Below are 26,385 nucleotides of genomic sequence, written 5' to 3'. Positions count from 1 at the left end.
AAACCTCCAGCACTTCAGAGAGAGATGAAAAACAAAGAAAGGCAATGGCAGACAAAATCACACAAACATGCACACACGAACACACAAGAAACAAGGGATATTTAATTGGTTGAAAGAGGCAGTTGGGTGCTGGGATGCCTTAATAGCCGACAGCATCACTGTGGTTTTAACAAGCAGAAGTACACATACACGCATTCAGTTATGCCCACTAAGGCCCTCCTTCATCTCCAACAGAACCCTTCAGTCAATTGAAATATGTGCACTTCAGTACAAATCATATGATTGAGAGGCAGTTGCATCATTGACTGATTTATTTTTTTCACATTTGACACATAACGAGCAGAGCATTTTTCCATCATTGCAAATCCATACTTTACTGCTGGAAAATCTTTGATACAGGGATGCATCGATTCAATCAAGGTTGAATCGGTTAGCTTTTCCCTCTGCTTCCAGCCTTTATGCTAATCTTAAGTGAACAGGCTGCCGATTGTTCTGTTTTAATTGATTTCTCTGAGCAAATAGGGTAGACAAAAATTTTATCTTCGTATCTAGTATCTTGAGGGTGCTTGCCCAGAGTGTAGCTAAACACTAAATATGCAAACTTGAAAGCAAAGGATCATTTACAGCTATACTGTAGAAACAACATAAATATTGACTGTCTTCGCTCATGCAGTTGCTGCTTTCAGGGGGATGTGTGCACGTGCGCGTGTGCGATGGTGCTGTTGGTGGGAGGTTATAAATGAAAGTTAGCTAGCTTCTGTCTCAGCTGGAGTGGAGTGGCACCTATGGCAGGCCATGCATGGCTGCCTCAATCAGCCAGCCTGGGAGAGCGGTTAATTGCTTTGGAGGAACGACAACCTAGCCCTCATTCAATTAGTCTGCACCTGCCTTTCACAGTGCACGTATTGTGCTATAGTGCTTAGAGATGGACAGTGAAGGGGAGGTGGTGGTGAATCTGGTATTTAACCCAGCAAAGATCTGTACTTTATGCAGAAAGAGTCTGTCAGATGTTAAGAGTTCATTTTCCACAGAGAAGATGGAACGGAGTGGGTAATGCAAGGAAGAGAAGAAAGCGAGGGGAAGGTTCTGTGCACATTTCTATCTTGTCAAATTATTTCTGCTTGTATCTGAGCGCTAATACCATTACTTTTTTCAAACTAAAACCAAATTATGGACAAGTACTTGATATAAAACAGATTTTTGTAGCATGTGTTCAGGACCTTTGTCTTCATAATTTCACATTTTAAGATCAAACACAGTATCACATGTTGACAAAGCACCTCCCATTTTAAATGCTCAGAGAAATGCAACCTTCTTCTGTCTGAAACAAAATTTGAATCATAGCCCTAGGAAAGCTATAATCTATAGGGAATAATAATATAATATATGTGCCCCATCTTGTGAGGTACACCTGTTTACCTATGAGCCTCCCTGTTGCTATTGTGGTTACCTGATTACCTTTTTATTTTAGGTGGCCAAAGCATTGTTTAAAATTGGTAAAAATCTGGAAGACATGGAGAAGGAAAAAAAAGTGACCTTACTGGGAGAAATTTAATGTCACAGTCAAGAAACCGTATTTGCAGTCTGGTTGTAAATCTCAGGTTGTTGAAATAAAACTTATCTCATGTCTGTTTATTTATATAGAAATATTTATACTATATTAATATTATCCAATGGCAGTATCTGACAGTCATCTGACATGTGTTGATGTGAATTCATCTGTAAATTCAGGTATCTTGGAAATTGTCTTGTTGTTTCTAACAAGCGTTAAAATTGTAAAAACACTGAATGAGGAGCGCCCCAAACATAACATTAATTTTGCATACTGGAAGACTGGACAGTCTCATGTGGAGAGAAAGAGTAGGGTCACTCAGGACCCTGGGTCCTTTGGGGACCAGCCCCTGAAATAGGATACAGACAAATCTACATATCCAACCTGCTCTATATGAAAATTGTAATGAGATAACTTCTGTAATGAATTGGCGCTATATAAATAAACTTAATAGAAATGTAATTGAGTTAAATGAAGTAAAATGAACTTTTAAATACTATCCATGTCAACGTCCAAGTCATAATTATGTCTGTGCTATTCTGAAAGCTCCAAAACAGTATCCAAGATTTGGCACAGAAGTGCCTGAAAACCAAACAGATATTGAAACCTCAGATGAACTATAATTTGTTGCCCAAGCTACGTAAACCCAAATTTAATGCATATTATGCTATATTATCAATACACCCTTTTTAAACCGTCTCATGACCTGCTATTTCAGTCATATAGCCTTTTCAAATTACATGAATGCTCACAATTCATAAACCATCGCTACCATCTATCCCATATGAAAAGAATGCAGCTTCAACGTACAAAAGGGGACCAGAGAGTCCTGAAGAGCAAGCACTTAGGCCTTAATTGCAGTGTGTAAAGTGGATATTTGGCTGCTCTCTCACCTCGTTCTTTATGTTTAGAGTAAACCCTTGAGAGCTGTGGACTGAGCTGACTGACAAGTTGGTTAACACTGAAGGATGGAATTATATGCAAGGAGCCTGTGTTATTTCTCACCTCTCACCCCCTCTGCAGTGAGGCCCAAACATCCAGGGGCACTGACAGCACTGTACCCTAGAGGGAGAAGTTTCTTACAGCCCACTCACCATAAAGCTACTTTCTGTTTGATCCCCACTCTCCACTCTGGGTACCTGGTTTAGAGTGCCTCTCAGCTTCTCAAAACACCCAATAACTTCTACAGGCCTCTGAGTATACAGACTTAATTGTCAGCCTAACAGCATGTTTGTGTGTGTGTGTTTGTGCGTGTAACTGCATTGGTGTTTGATGCTCAGACAGCCTCAAGACGAATTGTCTCTGGACATCCCAGCACACAATGAGCCCCAGTAATCCATTCACATAAATACTGCATCCCCCTGTAACGGAGAAATTTACTCTCAGATGCTGCAATGCACCACAGATACAAAATGACAAAGCCGACTAAAACAACATTAAAAAGCCCCACTCACATGGAGGCAGTTACACACAAGCACATCTCTATGGTAGTTGGGTGAAAGGAATAGACAGGCTGCATGTCAATTTAAGAATGAATACACATAGTCTGAACAGCACATATCTTATTGTGAAACATACAACAGATTGAACACTGCAAAGAGTGGAAAGTGACTTCCATGCTGCACACACCTGTATGTGTGTGGGGGGGTCTCTTCATTGTTGTCAGAGAGGATTGGGAATATCTGCACTTTGTTTGTTTACTCATTGGAAAGCTGTCATGTTGTATCACTTTTCCAGTACTTTAAGTGAAGCAGATTTACTGTGTAATCTAAGCTATTAAACAGAAGAAGCAATAAATAATAAGCTTGTGTGCAAATGTAGAACCAAACCGAGTAATGTTTCCTTCAAAAGCCCTCTCAATGAGAGTTATGTTTGGCTGATGAATGAAGCATTTTGTCATAGTTTTCCCTTCCATCTGACTTCCAGTATTTTGTATCTGTCCCTGAATGGCAGCAGCAACAGTAGCTGCAAAGGGAAATATCAATTTCAATTGAGCCTCTAATGTTTTATTGCAATCTATCCATTATGGTGTTTGTGCCTAAACAGCTCAAATTAAGAGCACAAACTTTCCAAGACCTCGAACAGAGGCTTCAAAGGTTTGGAGCAATTTCTCTCAAATTCAGCTCAAGGATTTAGAGGGCTGTGTCTGTGGATATCAAAGAGAGCAGATAGGATCACATTTTATTGATCTTCAAATTCAGCGTCTGCTACTGGCATCATTTCAAAGTGGGTGAGTGTGTGTTTGTGTGTGTGTGTGTGTGCACATGCTGTACAAAATGTCGTTTTCTGTGCAATAATTAGAAGAGGACTGGTGAATGTGTAATCGTGTCTAGCACATCAGTATGTCTCCATGTTTTTGTTCTTCAATGGAGGAGGGAAGCAGGTGGATTTGAGGGTTATGGGAGTATTTTCAACACTGTACATTGATACATTTGATAATGCCAATGCTCCTCAACATAGAAACATGTGTGTCTCCGGGATAATTTACCAATAATATTTAACAGTGATTGGTCAAAATAAACTCTGTTTTTCTGTCACAATGTGGCAAGTATAACAAGAATGGCTCCGTCTACGATAGTGCCTAATGAGCCTCAGCAGCTAATGCTATATAGTGGGAGGAAATCAGAGGCAAAAGTCAAGGGTGTCAAGACGACATGATAGTGGCAGAAATGCACATGAGACTATCATACTGTAAGTGATGTTACACTGAGCCTGGAGTGAGAGAATTTTCCTAATAACTACTGAACACGCCAAAAAAAAAGAAGGGATTCAGATTAAGTTATTATAAATGTTAAGCTCCACATAGAACTGATCCTCTGTGACAGTCATTCGTGCTTACAAGAATATTCTAAGCATGCAACAAGTTTTCTTAAATCATTTGTGTGTGCCACTAAAGAACAAATCTGTTCATACTAGTGGTTCGTGCTTGAAGACCGTTATATATGCCGAAAATGAACAGAACTTTTACCTCTGGAAGACTGAATGCCTGAAAATATGTCTCCCAATTCTCTACTCTATACAGCTTGAACAGTAAAGTTGAAACGTAGACTTGCCCTTAATGGACACAAAGCTTCGATGAATGTGTGTTTGGTGTGTGTGTGTGTGTGGTGCTGACCTCTACAGACCTCTCCTTCGATGTCCTCACACTGACGGTCGTCACACTCACAGTTTTTGCCATGAACACGACTGTCCCCAGGTGGGTGGCAAGTACACTGTCCACACAGGCACTGACCTGCAAACACAGAGATGTTTTCTCACATCTGAGCAGTTTTTGAAAACATAGTTGTGCTTGTAATAGCTGCTCAGCAGAATAATCTTTCTTTTCCCAAAATGTGTCACATCATCCTACACTCGTTTTCAGGTTCAAAATCTTATTTTGGGGTTTACCAGAATAGGTTTACATCAGGGGTATTCAATTATAATTCAAAGAGGTCCAGTTAGAGAAAATTTCCCGAAGCAAAGGTCCAGAACATCAAAACGACTAACTTGCGTTATCATTCAGTACCATAACGTATAGTTGTATCAACATATGTTTTTAGTCAACAACGGACTGTCAAATCAAATAATATTTCAGTCAGTTTTCACATCAAACTGGAGGGATAATAAATAATAACTACTCTAATAAATAATATATATATAATAATATAATAAATTCTATCCAATGCATTAGAATTGGCTGAGCAGCGCCACATGAAACGATTGAAGCACATGCGTTTGGTCTGTGAGTTTCCTGGGCCGCTAAACCAGTACAGTAAATTCTAGAAACGTTGCGTGGGTTAAAATAGAAACACTCCGTCACAAGGTAGTAAGTCTCAATAATAAATCGGCTGTAGGTCGGCGGTCCGGAGAGGACAGCGGCTGGGTCCAGATCTGGACCGCGGTCCGCCTATTAGTGACCTCTGGTTTACATGGTTTCATTTCCAAACACACCATATTTTTTTGTCATATTGCACATTACTGCAGCTCCTCTTTTCATGCTTTGTGTTGAACGCTTAGTTTTAGCTATGGAGTGATACATCTGACTTCTAAAAGATCTTTGTTGGGAGTTGCACATCCATAAAGTTATACCTGAGCTCTATCTCTACATCACAGCTTTATGTCCACTGACTGCCTGGACGGTAGCTAATATTTGGAAGGGAGAGGAGAGGCAGCAGACGGACGTCTTGTCACTGTGTGCTGCAGCTTAGTGTGTCGGACTAGACGTTTGGCGAGCATTATGACGTACATTTTGCTGTGACGTCACAGGGATCAAAGGGAAAAAGGCTGGACTACAAATGAGCTGTTTCAGGCAGTTCAGAGCAGTGTTTTCTGTGGGAGATGGGAACTCACACTTTGTAAACCTGTTACATGCACAAAAAAGATATATAACTCAATAAAGGAAAGGAAAAAAAACAAAAAGCATAACATGACCTCTTTAAACTTGTAATTCAAAAGAGACATTTGTATGTGTGCAATGACTGATTTTACACTAGACTTAATCTGCCTGACAACATTCCCTCAAGCCACACAGGGAAATTTTATATGTAAATAACTCACTCACACAGGGCTACACACCCACACATACACACCTCGAGATGTTGCTATCCCACTTCAATCAGCGAGCTGCCAGGGAAGAAGGCCACGGGGGAACTTACTGATGCGGACATGCTGGCTAATGGTGAAGCTCATTAGAAAAACATCATCTATTCTGAACTATCACTGAAGGTGTGCAGCATACGTGCTCATTGATCATTTTACCAGGCTGCTCAGAGTTATATGAATTATGGGCGTAGTGTAGGGCACACACAGACATTTGCAGGATAAGAGGGACAATTCTTTTCTAATAGTATTGGTCAATAGTTTCTGTCAATGCTCACACCTTGCATGACAGACTTTTGTTACACATACAGATGTTCCAAATAATCTACTTACAGTAACTGAGCCATTTGTTTCTTTAATAATGTTACCATAATAATATATTCGCAACAATATTACCGAGGGGTGAAATGTAATCAAGTTCAACCTAAGAGTACATAGTGCATGTTTTATTACAATCTTTAATAGAGCTTAAGAAAATAACACTGCATAATGCAAGGCATTACCATGAAATATGCATTTGTCTTGTGAGCTCTCTGCTTTACTGACAAAGTAGAAAGACACACACAGTTGGGCGTAAATGTTCCCGTCCACTGATGCTGCAGACAAAAGACACCCAGAAGGGATACCAACAGGTAAGCTGCCCACCATGAAAAATAATTGCACAAAGGGAATTTCCCAGCTCAGTGAAGACAGATGGTTAAAACACAGCATCCTCAGTCCCTCTCTTTCTCCTTTCTCCTGTTTTTATTGAGCTGGGTATGTCCTTTTTGCACAGTCATTATTCACTCGGAGTGTTTCGCGGTTTGTAGCAGCAGAGTACATTTTGGCTGCCTTTATCTTCTGATGACTCATTGAGTGGAATTAGGGGCAATAAATAGTGCTGAACATGAATTTACAAGACAGACACTCGACTGACAGTGTCATCTAATGTGTTGTCCATGTCACATCACTGTCAGTTTTTATGACCCCCCCCGACACACACACTCTAGAAACCTCTCTTCCTGCTTCACATATCACATATAGAATACCACCATCTGCTCTAGGGACTCAGTTACCCTAGCAACCAGTGATGTCACACCCCTGCCTTATCGATTATCTCTCTGGCTGTCAAACATCTACAGTGTCTGTGTGTGTGTTGATGGTTAATTTGTCACCCTGTGACGCAAGTAAGGCGTACAACGCCATAGTTTAATTATTATTTTAATCAATTTCTTCATTGACCAGGGACAATGCACATTAATCAACGTTTCAGTTTGCACACCAGTGTAAATGTGCTGGAGTTAGCTAATGAGTTAATTTCCATCCATAATCCCAGGGTAGGTTTTATTAGAATTGGTGCCTTATGTCATCAATACAGTGACAATGTCATATCAGCAGACAACAGACATTTTGGCTTGATTTTCATAAAACCGTGCAAAAATTTACTTAATAACACAGGGTAGACAGGGTGTGAGGGTGTCGCAAATATATTTTTTAGTTATTTCTAGGAGCTAGAGGTGCGAGCTCAGTAATGTTAGAGTGCAGCACAAATGGGGGCTAGATGAATATATTGTCAATTAGATGAATACTTAATCAGAAAGCGGTAGGTAAGCTTGAATTATATCAAGTCACCTCAACATTCCTATTAAAAGCAGCAGACCGTTTCTTAAGGGGCTTGGAGGTGAGTCCTCGCAATCTTCACCCAAGAGAAAACTGCTTTTTTCCCAGGAGACGCAATCCCAGTGCAACAAATCTATACTCCTTATGATATGAAACCTAAACCTAAAGACTTTGTCAAATAGCTCGAAGTATATGCTCAAACATACAGATGGTTTTGTTCTTAATATTTTTAGCCAGGTGCCATGTCCGAGGTCTCAATTAATCCACCCTGTTTAAATCGCAATCACAACTGATTGAAGCAGGACTTTAAATTAAAGACAGAAGATAAAACATCAACTTAAAGAGAAAGCCCTCATACATTCTGCAGTGGTTGCAGATCGATCATCAATGCCACTTGTTACAGACACAGTGAAGTAGTGTTTAATTGTGATCTTAAAAATTCCAATCAATGGGAAAGCTGCAAAGTTCAACAAAAATAAAAAATATATGTGATTTTGGAGATGTCATTGTGTGTGATTCATTTGTGTCATTTTCAGTAAAATGATCTGAATCCAGTGAAAATGCCAAAATGGGTACCAAAATTGTGCCGCACTGGCTGAGGCGCATACACACAACCACAGCTGTGACACTCCTCTCACCATAGAGCTGTGAAACCAACACACAGGAAAAAGTGGAGAAAATGTTGAGTGAAAAGAAGTGTAATCCACTTGCATAGGCGAGTACCACCATTATCACAGCATTCTTTGCCACAGAGACAGCGGGTCTGATTTTCCAGGGCCACTATTAACACACAGATAGTGTTGATGATCTGGTTAAAGCCAATGCAACTACTGTCACATCATTAATCACAGAGGCACAAGCAAACTGTTGATCTTAAAGCGGCACTTCTTTATACATCAAGATCTGTCATTAACTAGTCACAGAAAGTTATAATAGTTTATAATGTATTCTGTGGCTTTGAAAAGGAGCTTTCCGGTCTAAAAAGTTTCTCTAGGGATGTAAGCAGGGTTACCTTGTTTACAACAGCCTGTGGACTACGCATGACATTGAAGTTAACCAGGCACGGAGAGTGAAATAAAACAAAATTGAGTTGCATTATGGGTTTCAATATGTACTCATATATATACATCAAAATCCAGTGTTTCCCACACATTGATTTATTTGTAGCGGCTTACAATAATATCAACACTGACTGCCACATATTGATTTTCAATATTCTGTCTCTGAATAGCCCCTCCTCCACAATCTGAATCAAAACATGATCATGCATGGGAGGAAGGATTGTTGCTGGCTTTTTCCCCACAGAGAAGATTCCTGAATCAATCCGGAGTTGAACGGTTAGTATCATGAACACCGCTGCACAAATTTGTCCAAAACCAATGCATTCAAGTTAACTCTGATAAGTTAGTCAATCTGTTCTTAACACAATGCTGTCGATCTCAGAGACCCACCTTCAGGTTATTAGCAGGCATGTAGCTAATAAGGATAGCTATGTTAGAATACAGCTGGGTTGTTAAGGTTAGCATACCCCTGTGTGCCACAGTTACAATGTCATTCTGTGGGAAACACTGAAATCTCTCTTTTCTCTTTCTGTGAAACATATATACAATACAATATTTTTCATGACTCCTCCTGGATTTTGGATTCATTCCATCCACCCAATGACATGTGATTAACCAGCTAACACCTTCCATTATACTATATAAAAGTGCTCTTAACCGTTAGCTAGAGGGTCATAGTAGCTAGTGGAGCAATATCATAGTAGGTGGTGTGTGTTTGAAGAGTGTGGTGGCAGTTAAATTTATTCTCATCGCTTTTTTCCTCCCTCTCCTGATCTAACCACAGGTGAAGGAGGTGTGGGTGGAGGTGAAGCGTTCTCGTCAGCTCCATATCTCTACAGTTGCGTATAGTTTCGCACGGCTCTCAAGTTTTATCAAAAGTTTGGAGTGAGATAACGTGTGTTAGAGGAGGAGCCACTCAAATATTTGCATCAGTTATTCGGATCAGGGGCCATATTTCTTTTTAGTTTTGATACATTTGTATTTTTGAAATATAAGTGTGTACACTTATATTTTAAAAATTGTATTTCAAAAATTGTAACTGTGTTTTTGAAATTGTATTTCAAAAATACAAATGTATCAAAACTAAAAAGAAATCCGGATCCAAACAGCAGTTCTGTACACATAGGCCTACTGAAGGATTGCAGAACTTGCCCTACGCATGTATGCCAAGCTGTGTGTGTGAGTAGGCTACACATTTCAACTTATGAATGGTGTTTTGTGTTGTAATTGTTTGTGGAACATTTTAATGCCTTGATGATAGGGGTAGGGGGCTCCCACTTAAAGCCCTGGGCCTCAAGGTCAGCCATTTTCACCATCATGATGGAAGATAGCTTTCCATCCCGAGCCAAAATATAGAAAAACATCTCTAATCCTTTCCTTAGTTTCAGGTAGCCAAAGCTAAGCCCAATGGGGCACAGTAACAAAGTAGTACTGTACCTAAGTAGGCCTACACAAGATATGTACTGAACTTGAGTATTTTCTTTTCGTGCCACTTTCCACTACTTCACCACATGGGTTGGACGTGCTTTCATGGGATCAGGATTTTACCCGGAAACAACACAATTTAATTTCTGATCGGCTACACCGCTCTGGTATTTAGTAGACTACACAGAAAGCTATGAACTCGGCACAAAATGATCGCCTACTAATTGAATATAGCGGGTTATCTCTGGACTCAGTGTCAGAAATACAAGGTGTGGCGTGTGAGCGTGTCTCACGGTAAATGCGTGAGACTTGAGAGCCCTGGTTTCATATTCAGAAAGCCGCACCCTCTTTCAAATAATCCAATTAAAGTATTTCATCAAATGCCTCTGTGAAGTGATTGCCCACCCCTCTAAATTTTGACCATGTTGTTTAACTTGTCCCTTTCAAGTTTATGGTAAAAATTGCTAGACTACTTAAATGTTAGATATTGGAGTACAGTAATCCAAAAGGTGTGTATGTGCCATTAAATATAACTACTACAGGCCACCCTTCGGAAAACGGCGAAAGGAATCCCATGAATCAGCAGAAAGATGTTGAAAGCATGTGTTTCCTTGAGGAAATACCACAGTATAAAGAATGTGCTATCCACAAGCATCTTGCCTCCACCTCTCAGGAAGAAAAGCTCTGAAGCTGCTGTTTCAAATTTCAAGGCTTTTCCGCTCAAGCTGCCATCTGCACCAGCTGCATTCATCCATGCCTAAGTGATTTTCTCTGTCTGTCTCCTTCAGTTTCTCTCTCCTCCTCTTCCTGTCTCCCTTCATTGTATTTCTCCCAGCCCTTCCCTCTCTCTCCCTTTTCTTTCCCCTTACATCCTTCGCCATTCATCGAAGCTTTGCAATGAACTCTGTTACAGTCATTTGTTTCTAACCATTGTGATCTTCCAAACACTAAACCAAATGGCCATCATCTGGAAAAGACCGTTAAATAAATAAAACTGCACATGCACACACACGCCATTCTTAACACTCAGGTATGCATGCACTCACCCTTCCTCTTTATTACTGCCCTGACAGTTTCCCTCCTCTGTCTGTCTGAGCACAGGCAGTGAATTGTACATTCAGACATTTATTACAAATAACAAAGGAGGAGCTAGGGGAGAAGGCAGTGTGAATGAATGACATACAGACAATGCTTTCAACATGTAATAGATATAAGTTGTTGGCCTCAGCAGACATTAGTAAGTTTGATTCTATTTACAATGTCTCCATGTTTTATATATTTAACAATGTTGCAAATCCTAATAAGAATTTATTACTTTAGGTGTATGGATAGTAAAATATTTACTCAACACTGTACTCCTTAAAATTTAAAAGGAAGAATTTATGGATCCCATTAATAGTTCTATTGCACAGGGTAATTTAAAGTTCCATTTTGTTGCAGCAATTGGGAGCTAATTTAAAGGTACTGCAGGAGGAATTAAAGCTAATGAACTCTCCCAGCACAAGTTAATCTTTGCTGTTTCATTATGTGAGGGGGCCACCATGCCTGCTCAGCCCTGTTGTTGTGGAATTCGTCTGAGGCCATCAAAACTATTCCTGAACAGACACCATATGTAATGAATAGTTGATGCACTCAAAGACTCCAGTTGGTTGGAGTGCACTTAGCCGATGTCGAGGCTTCACACAGCAGCTTCGTTTACCATAATGCTGTCATTGTTCCATTGTTAGCTTGTAGTGACGTTGACTTTTTAATGTAGTTGTCTCCATGGTAGCAGGCTGCCATATGTGTTTCAGGTGCCTGATCTAATCAGCAGGTTTCCCATCCATGGGTGCGAAGGACATCTATCGCGACTACCGGTATATTAACAAACAATAGGGTACAGTCCGCATACCCTCTCTTTTCATTTCAAAGCAACAGCTGAAGGGCTGTGCATTCCCCAATGACTTCCCCCACAGTTAATGCTTTACATTAACCCTTACTAACTCTGCAGAGCCCTGCTTCTTGTAGTATCGCCCACTGCCGACTATAATATTAAGCTGAATCACTGTGAGACGAACAGAATACAGCAGGCTTTACTATATCTTTCCTTATTGTCCTTTCATCCTGAAGTACATGGATACAGCTAGGCATTCCTTATAAAATTACAACAATGTTTAGAGCAAAATGAATGGAGTGGTACAGCGAACAATTGCCCATACAGCAGGGTAAAGCTAATTGATTAAAGCTGCTGCATCAGTGTAAAATACAGGAACAAGACATACCTCAGAAGACTTCTGCATCTCAGTGCAGTGTGCAAAATATAGCCACTAGACACTTTTTCTTTTAAACAAATGGCCAGTGTACTTTGGAACAATGCATGATGTCAGTCAGTCTAAGAACAATGGTGATAGGAACATCACATGTGCATTGTTAACTCTGGACGCAAACACATCATCTATCTGGAAAAGAGATACCATAATTTCTTTTTCTGTAGCAATTCTTTACATTAATTAACTTGCAACTGATATAATTTCAGGAAGTCTGTACAATAGGTGATTTTCTTCACTCAAAACTCATGAATATGAACACACATTTTCAAAGAAAAATTACATCCCTCTTAAAGTATCACGGAAAATTAGTTTTTAAGTAAATCTGAGGCAAAATGTAAGTCTTGCAACAACCATGCTCATTTGTATATTGTATAACTGCTTACACCCTATCCTAATCACATGGTTGAACCTCAACAAAGTCACATATGACCTGTCCTGATGCCACATACTGTACATCTAGGTAATGTTTCTTTTCCATCACTCATCGAGGTTGTGTCTCCATGCTCCAACAATAGCTCCACGAAGCTGTGTTCATGGCTTTAGCTTTATAGTTTTGTTGTTCTCCAAAGCCAGTTGTTTTGCTGTACCTTCTGCTTCTTTTTGGGAGAGGGATGCCCAAACATCTACTGAAACCAAATGCTGTACACTTGGATTATGTGGCTCATAATGTGATTTCCCCTTGCCCATGTTTTAAGACATTTCAGTTTAACACAGGATACTGCAGACGTGGCCATGGGCGTTTTATTTTCACTGCCTGTAAAGATTAATCAGTGCAGTTTCACAAAAGGTGAGTCTTTGTTTCTACCTTTGTTGGCTGATAAGCTTTTGGCTGTGTACCTTCTGTAGTAAATCAGGGTAATGTATGTCAATCAATGTAGCAGCTGAGCAGTTAAGATGGTCTGACTGCATGTTTTCCCCTGTCTATTTAAAAGATGTTATGGCCTAACTAAGATTGTGGGTGTTTTACTCCTGCACATGAATGAATGTGTTTGACAAACAGGGTTACCATTTCACATGTTTATTGATCCACTGTGAAACAAGCAATTGTGGAGAAATGCTTGTGGCGTGGTGCCCGTTTTAATACAAACTCCTATTCATGGGTGAAAATTTAATGGCCATTAAAAAACTATGTCCTGAATCAGCGTCTTACTACAAAATGGTAAATGGCTGCATTTACGTAGTGCTTTTAAACATCCATTCGTTACGTTTAGACCTAATTCTCTTCTTACCTTACTAGTGGAATAAATTGTATTTAAGGGAGCTACAGTGTGTGGACCCTTTTTCATGTTTTCATTGTTGTCTTAAACAGTATTTAGATAAGCATGACTACTAAGCATGGAATGTAAACAGTAACACACAATATGACACTCTATGTCATATTACTTTTTCTAGCCCCAAAATATACAATATGTTTTCTTAGTGTATCTATTATCCCACTTTCACCTTAATGTCATCAATGAGCAGGCTCAAGGGTGCATGGCTGGGACAACAACAACAAAAGGAAGCACAACCTGGACCTTTGTTGTTGTTGACACAGGTTGCCTCACTATTGGAAACATTATATTAGTATTAGAGCCTAACATTTGGAGTCTCCAACAAAAGGAAGCTTCCTTTTTCCAGAATGGCCAGTGATGAAGCACAATGCACTGTAATAAATCTAGACACATCGACCCCCAGCTTGCTCTATTGAGAGAGCTGTTCCAGCCATGGTTTATTGTTGCAGGCAAATAGTGCCCCTTAAACTCACATAAACACATGAATGTGCACAGTGCACATATATTCACATGTATGAGCAAATAGTGCACATAACAGAACAAAAAATGTTTAAAAACTAATATGTGCATTTACAAACTGTGTAAATGCACATAATAAAAAGTAATAAACAGTAATTCAAATCTGCATTCATGTAAATCATGTGTACGACGCTTGTTAAAGATGCAATCAGACTTAATTGCTGGGCACCCTAGTGTCTTTACAGCACTCTTAAGGATAGATTAACAGATGTGAAACACTGGAAATAGCCTATTTTACACAAAGAGGTGAGGACAGAGTACAGGCCTGCAACCATGGCAACAGGAGGGGCTGGGAAGACCAGGTACCTCGTCCGAAGCAGGGCAAATTGGACGTTCCTCGACATTTCTTCAGACTGCTGTCCAGAGACAAGGAGCAGGACAGAGGATGCTCACATTTCTTCCCGGCCCATCCCTCTTTGCAGTCACATCTGCCACAATTACACTGGCCATGACCTGCCAAGACAAAAGAACAAGAGGTGAAGGAAGCAGACAGGTAAAACAAAGTGGAGGCCCTGTACCTTGGATGTACAAAAAGAACTGGATACAGCATTGGAGGCGGGGCTCAGTTCATTCCTCTGAAAGCTGCTCAGTTACGCATGAAGTCAAAAAAGTTTGATTTCCGTGTATAAAATTACCCAGATCTTCTGTATAGCTTCAGCGTACCCCACAGGAGCAAGCGCACTAGTGTTTCCTTTAACCCCGCCTCATAGAGCAAACACACTAGAGACTTCTGCCGATGAAGTTCCGGTTTAGCCCTACGCTAACTTCAATGAGAGTAAAATTATTTATTATTATTGACTTTCCAAATGTTTTCAGATTGTATTAATCAATTCTGAAATTAAAATTAGGCATTTTGGCTAAAGTCTATGGGGGGAAGTCTTTTGGGGCCAGTGTGAATCACGTGACAGACCTGGAAGTTGTAATTCCACGGTTTGGCCACTTTGTTAAATTGGCTTCAAAGCATGCCGCACTTCCTGGAGGCTTGCTTTGTACATGGAAAATTCAACTACACATACTGATAGGGGGAAAAACATAACCGAGTAAAGTGGGCACACTGGGCAGGCTGGTGAGTTGGATGGGTTATAGAGCAAAAAAGGGGGTAAAAGGGAAGCATGTGTGTAAGAGAGAGAAAGGAGGTCAAGTAGTAAAATAAACAAGGGGCAGGACATGCTAGAGGTGGGAAGATGAGAGGGAATTTAGTGCCCTTAAAACATTGACAAAACAAGCTTTGACTGTCTGGTGTTGAGATTTAAAACATTAAGATGTAAATTGTGTAAGCATCCTGGTTGGCTATACTATACATGAAGGTATAAGCCAAAGAACTGTTAACTGTGTATATGCTAGGGTGATAAGATACATTTTCTGGTACAAAAATTATTAGTTTAATGGATAGCAGGCACAATGGTAGCATACGTCATATTTTGTTCATAACTTATTTAGAGAAACAGCGAAAAAGGTCATTCCCACCCCTCCCTAGTGTATTGGTAAGTCAAAGAAAGTTCACTTTTGTGGCTGCAAAGATGCACCAGAGTATTAGAATCAAATGGGGAGCTGTTGCATGGAACTGCAGTTAATCAAAGGTTAAGATCAATATATGGTACTGACATGAACAATATCATACACCAGTAGTTGTGCATTGTATAAGCCAGTTCTCTTTTAAAGCAATACTAAAGAAGATTGATGATAACAATAGACATTCACAGAAGTAGAAAAATACTTCTGCACATTGACCCCCATACAACACTTATTTTTAGGGGCAGGCTAGCTGTCATTTCCTGTTTCCAGTCTTTATGCTAAGCTAAGGTAACCGGTTGCTGGGTCCAGCTACATATTTAGTGCACACTCATATGTGGTATCGAGCTTCTCATCTAACTCCTGGCAAGAAAGCAAATAAGCATGTTTCCCAAAATCTTGAACCACTTCTTTAACCAATTTTAGGAGGACTCAGGATTGCTCTACATGTATTCCATACAGGTATGTGACAGCATGCTGACCTGAGCAGAAGTCATCCGTGTATCGGTCGTAGGTTGCATGACAGTTCCGCTCATCACACTCGCAGGTGTCTCCATGAATATCTCCCCAGTCGCCAGAGGGATCTACATCATAACAGTTACACTCCCCACACACACAGGTCCCTAACAGCCACACAAACACACATACTGTAAATAATTGTCCATTGTATTTTTTTCTTACAGTCCAAATGCATCAAAAATGTGAACTGGAAAAAGCCAAAAACAAAACAATGCAAAATACAACTCATTGTCTGTAAGATTTTAAACATCTGTGCTTCTAGCAGATGTGTGTGTGGGGGTGGGTGTGTGTGTGTGTGTGTGTGTGTGTGTGTGTGTGTGTGTGGGGGGGTCCTACTTTAGCAGAGGCTGTAGCCAACAGGATAAATTCACGTTCTCCTTCTGTCTAATTTTTTCTTCCTTTATCTTTGTATCTGTCTGTTTGTCGCTTGTCTCTTTTTCACATAATCCTCATTTTTTGTTACACCTTAGCCAGGGCATCAACTGAGCAGCAGCCAGTGGAAATCCCATTTTCTCTTATCAGCAGTGACAGAGCACAGGGAACCCCAGGGGAGCCAGGCCAGCTGGCAAGCCTGTGGGCTGTGGCTGGCGCATGTCTGGCCCCTGGCCCTGGGTTCAGTCTCCCTTACCACCTCATAACCCTGGAGCCCTGGATTTATACAGCCATGCACTTTTATGTCTGCCACTAATGTCGCAGCCCGGCTTCACCAGAGCAGATTACAGCACCTGTACTAGTTACTGTTAAAAAATGAACACTGTAAAATCTATAAAATCAGGACTCAATTGTAGAATGCAATTATGTTCTGTATATTCAAAGGCAGTTTCTCACCAAATTCCTGTTTTTTAGCTTAAAAGCACACAAAATGAGAATGTTTCGTCTCTGTTTGCCTCATATAACCATATCTCTGAATCAAAGTGGTTTGAGAAACACATCATAGCCTACATAGATGCATGTATTTAGCCTCTAGCATTGCTTGGCTATTATCATTTTGACAGCATGGCAGTTGGTGTTTTATTAGCTCAACTGAGGAGGTTAGGTGAGCCTAACACAAGGAGGGGGTTGACAGTTTGTTGGAATGAAACCGAATAATCTATTGGGTACTGTCATTATTCGCTCATTCATTTCTGAGTGTGAGCAGGCCAGGATATAAAGGTTACTATTGTTGAGCAAAGTATAAGAGAGAAAGAAAGAAAGAGAGAGTGAGTGAGAAAGAGAAGATGAAATTTCACATTCTCTTTTCGGTACAACACTTCATTTACTTCATCTCTACATCTATACAGGATAATGCAATCAAATCACCCCTATTTAATGTAATCATCTTTCCTGATCCATCTCCCATAATCACCATGAATTATTCACATTGCTTTAAAAGAGGATTAATTTAGAGCAAAATGGTTATATGTCATATAGGGTGGGAAATGAGAATTGTTCCCATTATAATCAGCACCAAATTGTCTGACTTCTGAGGACAGTGTACTTATATTAATTATATGGGACATGGAGTGAAAAGATGTTCAAATATGTTGCCACATTTTACCAAAAATACGAGATTTTGAGCATTGGTCACATTCCTGGCAATGTGCTTTATCATTTCTTGGCAATGCATGTAGAAAAAGGTATTTTGGATAGTTTACAATACAGGTGTGTTGTATTTTTTGTGCATCAATTACCTCAAGTAAAATCTGCTAAAATGTTAATATTAGAGCCACACACGCAACCTTGCCATATCTTTTTTCCCCATGAACTAGAATAATGAAATGTAAATAATAATCATTCCCAAATACATCATACATACTCTTTAGTTTCATCAATTTTAAAAACTGTCAGCCAAGCTCAGGTTGTATCCAGTAGTTCCGTATATGACAAATATTGTTGTTGTTGTTGTTGAGTGAGATTCCCTGTACATGCTGTAATGCTTGTTCTTTTCATTGAAACAGTCAGCTTAACAGAGAGTAAGAAAACAATAACAAAAATAAAAATCGACTTATTTTTCCACAGTTCAAAAATGTATCAAAAAAGAATCAATAAAGAATTAGATGGATATGGGTTTTAACTTTTTGTGGTTTTACTTTTGAAAGAATCTGAAAAGGCTCTCAAGCCTATAGAGCAAGCAGAAGAAACATGGTTGATTTTAAAATAAAACCAGTAATAATGAAAATGTACTTTTTAATTGCTGTCATTTCCTTTGTTCTTTTCTCTGGTAACTTTTGGGGTTTGTCAGGCCTTTCCCTGCCCTTTTCTATACTTAAGACAAGTACAATGGAATACTATACCATGAACACAGTTGGTGGTTGTTCATGCTTTGTCAGCTGTGCACTTAACCATAAATCATGAGCCTCTGCCCATGCGGCCTACTATTTAGCCCTACCCCTTAGCCAGCCCTCAGCCAGTACACTGTATTTAATTTTGGAGAGCTTTAGTGAAATCCCGCAGGATCATTTTCTCTGAATGTCTGTCCGCCAAGCTCTGATGATGACTCTCGGTGGAATTTACATGACGATGTCTTAAACCTCTGTTCTCTTAATTCTTATTGTCACTCTAGAAAACACACTGAACTGGGGTTCTTTTGTCATACATGCTGGAAACTGACAGATCAAATAACCCCACATAAAAGACAAGCAATGAACCTGTTCCCATTTAGAGTGGTTGTTTCCTATTTCCTGGTAACACAATTCAATTGAAATTGTCACTGTGAAATTGTCCATTCACTACCTGTCCACAAGATGCCCTCAGACTTTTTCACCAGACTTCCTCATGACCTGCTCACCTGTTCTCATTCCCCGCATCAGTCACTCACTATATATATAAACCAGCCCAGATCTTTTGTCAGTTTGTCCAGTTGCTATGTTCCTGTCTTTTCTTGTTTCTTTTGCTTTTGCGCTTCTGTCACCTATAAATACCTGCCTGTAAGCTATTCTCACAAAAAAAATCGCTGGTCATTCATTGTTCCAGTAGTTTATGCCTTTGTGAATCAAAGCTAATAAATCTTCACATCCGCTTATAATAGCTGTTGGAAAAAATAAGCATTCCACATTTCTTAGAGTTACCAGAGATGATTACCACAGATTTAAAATTTTCTATTGTAATTTAATCATTAAATAATCACAAATGGGATCCCAGACTACTGGATACTGACTTTAAAGTGGCTAAACAGACCTCTGTTGCTGCAGATTTTGCCATCTGGAGATGTGCATCTCCGCTTGCTTTCCCATGGGCTGATGTCGCACTGGAATTCACATTTGTCTCCATGCCAACCAGCAGCACAGTAACAGTTTCCACAGTAACACTGGCCATGGCCTGGAAGCAGATCAGAAAGCACATGCAACTGATGAGTTTACCCCTGTCAGTGTTATAGATTGGACAGCCTGGTAAAAATTTAGCCCATATTTATTCTATTATTCAGTTTTAAAAATGCATATTTTCTTTAATCAAAATTTCATGTCACTGTTTATACACCTTTTTTTTTATTTTTTTTTTTTTTTACAAAAGGTCTTTATCGGCAAACTCCATAATTTAGCTTTCAAAATGAATTTATGAATGGCTAATTAACATTGAAAATCAGGCACTGGAACAACATGTGGAGAACAGGGATGCTTGAACCAAGACAACAGTTCAAACATTTAACTTCCAATTAACCTTCCTGGACACATTAGACTGATGTGTTCTCTTATGTGAAATTGAAAAATTGGGTAGCACTTTATAATAACTACACACTATAAAGCATTAGTTAAGCATTAGTAAATAAGGAATTCATCATTTATAAAGCATTATTCATACATCAATATCCATTAGTAAGTCATTCATAAACACAGTTGTAAATGTTTTATTCTTTCTTATCTACACACTATGAAGCAGTTGATAAGTATTAGTGCATTTTAATTCATCATTTATAAACCATTGTTCTTACGTTAATACACATTAGTAAGTCATTATAAACATAGTTATACATGTGGTATTCTTTATTAATAAGCTCATCTATAATATGCTTAATAACTGTATTTTCTTACATCATATATGATCGATTCACTATTTATAAATGAAGTATTATTTTAATGACAAAACATTTATGTATGAGTTGTTAATGGTTCATAAGATCATTTGGAAAGTTTAAGAAATTTATTACATAACTGCCTGTTTTTTTGATACTTTCCCACGAAAGAATTTAAACAATCTCAGCATAACTTGTAAATCTACCAGTGGCAAAGCCCTAAGGATGCTACTAAGACTACCCGAAAGATGCCCCAGCTAACTTTACAGGGTAAAAGCCTCACCGTTACAGGCCTGGTACCATTTCTCTGAACTCCGCATCAGAACTCCAAAATCTGCGCTTCCAGAGATCTGCTGTGATGGGACCAACAAAGGGTTGCTTGGATGGTCCGTTTAAAGACACCAATCTTACTCCCCCCCAGTGCTTTGATCAACCGCTAACTTGACATGACATGTAGTTATTTAGAAATGCTTAATAGTGCGTGTTCATAGATGTTTTATGACACTTGATGATTAATTCTGGTAGTTACTAATGGTTAGTAAAGTATTTTGCGTGAGCTCATCTAAAGTGAGGACTATCTATGTCTCATTAACAATTTACAATGAAATTTAAAGCCAATAGATATTCTCTAAACATTTGTTAATAAAGTATTTCATGATTAATTCAGGTAGTTACAAAGCATTTACTAGTTGTTAATAAGTACTTTGTGTGAGCTCATCTGAAGTGAGGACTATCTATGCCTTACAAAGCATTTACAAAGGATATTTTAACACACAAGAATTAGTTATCTTCTGAACAGAAAAAGGAAACGGACACAACACAAAGGGATACAGAACATATTATTTATTACAAAATGCCTTTCACCCATTCATTCACAAAAAAACACAACAACACGAGAGACTATTGCTGCATTAACTGTACAACTGTTGATATAAAATGAACCATCTACAACCCAACCCGTTCTCACTCCCAAGTCGTCACATATGGACCAATGGTCAAGACCCCTTGTTGTCACTTTATAACCCACTTGGGAGCCCCTTAGCATCATAGTTCAACGTACTGGGGAAAGCCCTGCAGCATTGTTTTTGAATGCTAAAGACAGGTCTAGAATATTTAACACTAGTGTAGAACTTTAGCTAACTTACCAACCTAGGTTCTGAGAATTAGTGTTGGGGTAAGAAATAGACTGTGTGATTAAAGAAGAGTGGGCAGGATTATTACAGTGCCTTTAACACTCTCATAGTGCACCAACCATGTTTGAAATAATCCGCAGAATAAGAAGAGCTCTTTTATGGAACTAGACTTGTGTCTTTATTACATGCGAGAAAATAAATGATCTGAGAGAAAAAAAAAGTTTGTTGTGTTGTGCAGACCTACTCTCACACCAGTAAATAGCCTACACCACCCCTGCTTCCAACTTCTGTGTGTGTGTGCTAAATGAGTGAGTGAAATGAGCGACGGTAGCTACAGCTGTTGGATCACAAGTTAACTTGAGCATTTACCGTGGCCACAGCTGACTGCACGCTGTATTCGGGCGGAGTGTAACTCAGCCTGAACATCCAGACTGTTTCACTTACAGGCTGAATGACAAACTGTTCGTCTCACAGCAACTCGACGTCAGGTAAATAACGATACATCATACAAATGTTAACTGGCAAGCCGATGTTGGTAATGATGGCGAAGATAGCGGAATATAAAGGTGATCGATGGTACGAAGCTGTGTCACAGGTTTATCTAGGTGCGTTGCTGCAGCTAACAGCATCTCCACTTAGCGGTCCATGAACGTGAAAAATATATATTTGAGATTTTTTTTTCAGTTTTTTTTGAGAGATTTTTTTTCTCAGAAATCATTTTAAAAATTAAAAATTAATAATTTTTTATGTTCTATGAGAAAATACTTTCTCTCAAAACTTTTTTAAGTCTCAAATATTATTATTTTTTGCTATTGGTATGAAAACTTTTTCTCTCAAATATTCTTTATTCTCTCATGAAATGCTTTTTTGCTATCAGTGTGATAACTTTTTCTCTCAGATCATTTATTTTCTCACATGTAATAAAGACACAATTCTAGCTCCATACTCTTTCAGAAAAAACATTTTTTAAAAAGTGTCCAGTGTCTTTCAGTTATTTGTACCTCTACCTGGGCAGGATAATGAAGGTGTGGTGGATCTTTCTTATCTGCCAGTGTCCTGTAATCTGATGTGTCAGTCCTGTTGAATTGGATCTGAAGCAGCTGGGTGCATCATCTCTGGGACTCGCTCCCATCTGCATCTGGCGAAGAGTTGACCTCTAAGCTACAATCCAGGGTCTCAAAAACCAGTGTGCATAGTGTATAGTGGAGAATAAATCAGATAAATTATCACAGTCGGTGTTCTTCAAATAAGATCTCATCCTGTTTGTCAAAACTCAGTATCATCACCCTGTTGTCTCGGGACTCTTCTTAAGTTTTACATTGTTATAACTTACCAAAGATTTATAACTTTACCAGGTAGCATTTAAGCAAGACATCACTATTATGAATTAATTAAATTTCTCCATCTGTTAACATTACATTACATTAAATTACAACCAAAAAATACTGAACAGAGTTTACACATTTTAGTCAAGTAAATTATCTTTAACACGTAATATCAAAAATACTGTAAATAAAAATACCTCTGAAGGTACTACATGTGCTTACACATCCAAAAGTACCTCCAGAGATTACTTTGAAACCACAACACAACAAAATACTGTTGAACAGTTCACGACATTGTGTTCACAACATCCTCCGACTCCTTTAACTTACAGTAATATCGTTTTAACCCACCCATTTAAGCTAGCATCACGCTGCACTTTTAACTCTCTACTGAAGGTTACAAACTTTACTCACCGGAGTTTCCAGGGGGGAAAAAACTCCTTCGGCAAATGACGGCATTCAAAAATCCCGAGTGATGGTGTCTTTACACTTAAGACCCGCTTCTGGGCCCGTGTGATCTCGTTTTTATTAGCCCACTTCTCTCTGTTCTTCCTTGGTGCGGGTGCTAAAGTGAGCGCACACGGCAGAGACTACTGGATGCGCCAAGGGTCAGAATAGCGCTGCTTTAAGGCCCGTATTTTTTATGTGGGCTACAGTCCATGGTAAGGAGGAGACATGGTTGAGAAGGGCGGCTTGACCAGAAACCATACTTTCACTTTTTTCCTGTGTTAAACACAAAGTCAATATTGAGTTTTTTCTTCGGTTGCGTATGGAACGCAACTAACGTTCTGTTTCAAAACGTTAGTCACTAGTTTTATTTTGAAAGCGTACCCGGACGTTGCAAATTTATTGTTGCTACCCTGACCGGAAGTTACATGTTTAGTTTTGCTAACTTGACCGCCGAGACGTCCAAAAACGACACTAAAGGGGCGTTAACCCAGGCCGTAATCCAGCTGAGACCTAAAAAGACTTTTTTCAATCTCATTTGTAATGTTTTGTATGGCCTAGATAGTCCTTACTTTACAGAGAAAATACTTATTAAATAATTTCCTTAAATGTTCTATATGATCGTATGAACCATTGGTGCATATATATGGTTTTTCATTGGAATAACACTTTTTGTCAAATACAATCATTAAGCACATCATTGATGATTTCTCTCAGAGAAACGGTACCAGGCCTGTAACGGTGAGGCTTTTAGCCAGTAACGTTAGCTGGGGCATCTTTTGGGTAGTCTCAGTAGCATCCTTAGGGCTTTGCCACAGGTAGATTTAGGCATTATGCTGAGATTGTTTATATTCTTTCCAAATGATCTTAAGAACCATTAACAACTCATATATAAATGGTTTGTCATTAAAATAATACTTCATTTATAAATAGTGAACTGATCATGTATAAAGTATGAAAATACAATTATTAAGCACATTATAGATGAGCTTATTAATAAAGAATACAACATGTATAACTTTGTTTATAAATGACTTACTAATGTGTATTAATGTATGAACAATGCTTTATAAATGATGAATTCCGTATTTACTAATTACTTAACTAATGCTTTATAGTGTGTAGTTATTATAAAGTGCTACCAAAACTTGTTTTAAATTGTGTAAAATGGTGTGAAGATCAATATCAATGTGATGTGTTGAGCCTAGCGCAAAGCATGGAAGCAGGAAAATTTTAGCTTGACAGCACCAGGCACTCCACCGCTGTCTTACTTAAACATTGTATGAATTTAACATATGCAAGACTACAAAATAAGACATTGTGGCTTAAGGGACTGTTAACTTAGATACTGCAATGACAAAACATTTTTCAACATGCATTGTTTGCAGTTTACAATGATAAATCTAACAGTTTTACCACTCTTAACTTTGCAGTATTAAAAAAAATGGGTAGGCTTCTTGATTTAAAATTTTGCATGATGAAGTGAACACTTTTATTGCCAAATTTTTTCAGTTGTACCTAGCTAGCTAATTAATGTTAACTCAATGAGTTGCCTAGAAACTCTTGGCAGACTTTTTAACGTTTCTGCTGACTTGTTAGAGCCGCTGATGCTAAACTTCCATAAGGGCAGTATCATCTTAAACACACTGTTTTTATTTAGCATGTTGAGATCTTGACAGGTCTGTTGTGCCCATAGTGGTTGATACGCTCTTATTGGACAATTGCTGTTCAGGGGAGAGGTTAAGCAAATGGTCAATTGAAATCACTTTTCTCTAACTCTAAATAAGACAGAAATTAAACTAATTTTGGCAGTATATTCCTTTAATATACTTGTAGTCATTTAAAAACAGAACTACTCCAGTTGGTATGACAGCTGCTAACACATGGTAGAAGATGTTATGTATACTAAGGTGCCTATTCTGTTTTGGGGGAAGAGGGAGGGGGTTAGACTGGGGTTGCAGGGCATACCTCCACACACCTCTCCGGTGTCCTCGTCCAGACACTCGCTGTCGTCACACTCACAGAAACGTCCCGTCACCAGACCCCTGGTGTCCTCATTGTCACACACGCAGCTACCACAGTGGCAGGTGCCTATTAAAGATACCAGCTTTAGACACAGTTTAAGCATATTTGTTTGAAAAGGTCAAGTTTGTGGGGGTGTGTTTACTTTAAGACCAAGAACCCAGCTGGTTTGCAGATGTGCAATGGAGGCACTGTCTGCGCTAGACTGATGTCTGACTACTGAATGGGGTGGATGTGTGTTTGTGTGTGCTGAGGTTTTTAGAAATGCGCTATAGGGACAGAAGGCTAGAAAACTACATGCTGGGAATACATTTGCATTTTTACACACTCAAACAGCCCACATACTGTACAGCACATGCTTTCACAGACATACACACACTACAATGCAGACACACAAATACACATTCACCCTTCATTTAGCTGAGGGCATTGCGGAGCAGTGGTGAGGTTAAGCCCAGGTGGGTGAGGGGCAGTCAGTGTGTGGAAAGCAACCCCAGCCCAGACCTCACCTCACAGTGTGTGTCTTCAGAGTGCCAATGCTCAATCATGTGTCCACAGATATTAACACACAAACTGAGACTTTGTGCATCAGAAAGCGTTGGCTTGTGAGACTTAACACCAAATTGAATTATCAACACTTACTTACAGTAGTGTTAACTGGAAATGTCAGTCTTCCCAGTGATGCTCATTCATACATGAATTTATCAATGTACCTGTGTTAGTGAAAGAGAGATTGTTTATACTGATAAATATGTGTGAGAGCAAAGTAGAGCACAAGTATCAGCCTTAACTTTCAAGGTGTAACAAATGGTTTTATTATGGTTAATAAATATTTAATTAATGTTTGGTCATTTGTGAGTTATTAACAAAGACCAAGTAATACAAACTTATAAACTGCAGACTTCCTTTCTTGTTAGAAAATGTGTAAGGCATTATCAAACAAATCATGAGTTTTTGACTTAAATAAGAAATCAGATTAGAAATCAGAATTGTGTCTTTACTAATGGCTTATTCTATAAAGAATTTAGCTTTATAAGAGCCATTTGTTTAAGCTGTTAGTTGCAACGTTTAAACATTTTATAAAGAATGTTTTATGAGAACGTGTTACCAAAAGTAAAATAC

General features: G+C 39.0%; 1 protein-coding gene across 1 annotated transcript in view; it reads right to left on the bottom strand.

Moving 5' to 3' along the window:
* itgbl1 (integrin, beta-like 1) overlaps positions 1-26,385 on the bottom strand; it is a 48,850-nt gene that overhangs the window by 6,474 nt on the left and 15,991 nt on the right. Inside the window, exons 4-8 of the mRNA XM_038720992.1 lie at positions 25,210-25,332; positions 19,505-19,645; positions 16,312-16,452; positions 14,624-14,770; positions 4,668-4,784 (exon numbers count right to left, since the gene is read on the bottom strand). Of these exons, the coding sequence (XP_038576920.1) occupies positions 4,668-4,784; positions 14,624-14,770; positions 16,312-16,452; positions 19,505-19,645; positions 25,210-25,332 (669 nt within the window). The remainder of the gene's footprint in view (positions 1-4,667; positions 4,785-14,623; positions 14,771-16,311; positions 16,453-19,504; positions 19,646-25,209; positions 25,333-26,385) is intronic.

This window comes from Micropterus salmoides, unplaced genomic scaffold (assembly GCF_014851395.1).
Source record: "Micropterus salmoides isolate LMB-PRFRI ecotype aquatic unplaced genomic scaffold, ASM1485139v1 Ms_hic_scaffold_15, whole genome shotgun sequence".
NCBI classification, from domain to species: Eukaryota; Metazoa; Chordata; class Actinopteri; order Centrarchiformes; family Centrarchidae; genus Micropterus; species Micropterus salmoides.
Note: the sequence above shows the minus strand (reverse complement) of the source record. Positions and strands in the feature narration are given on the sequence as shown.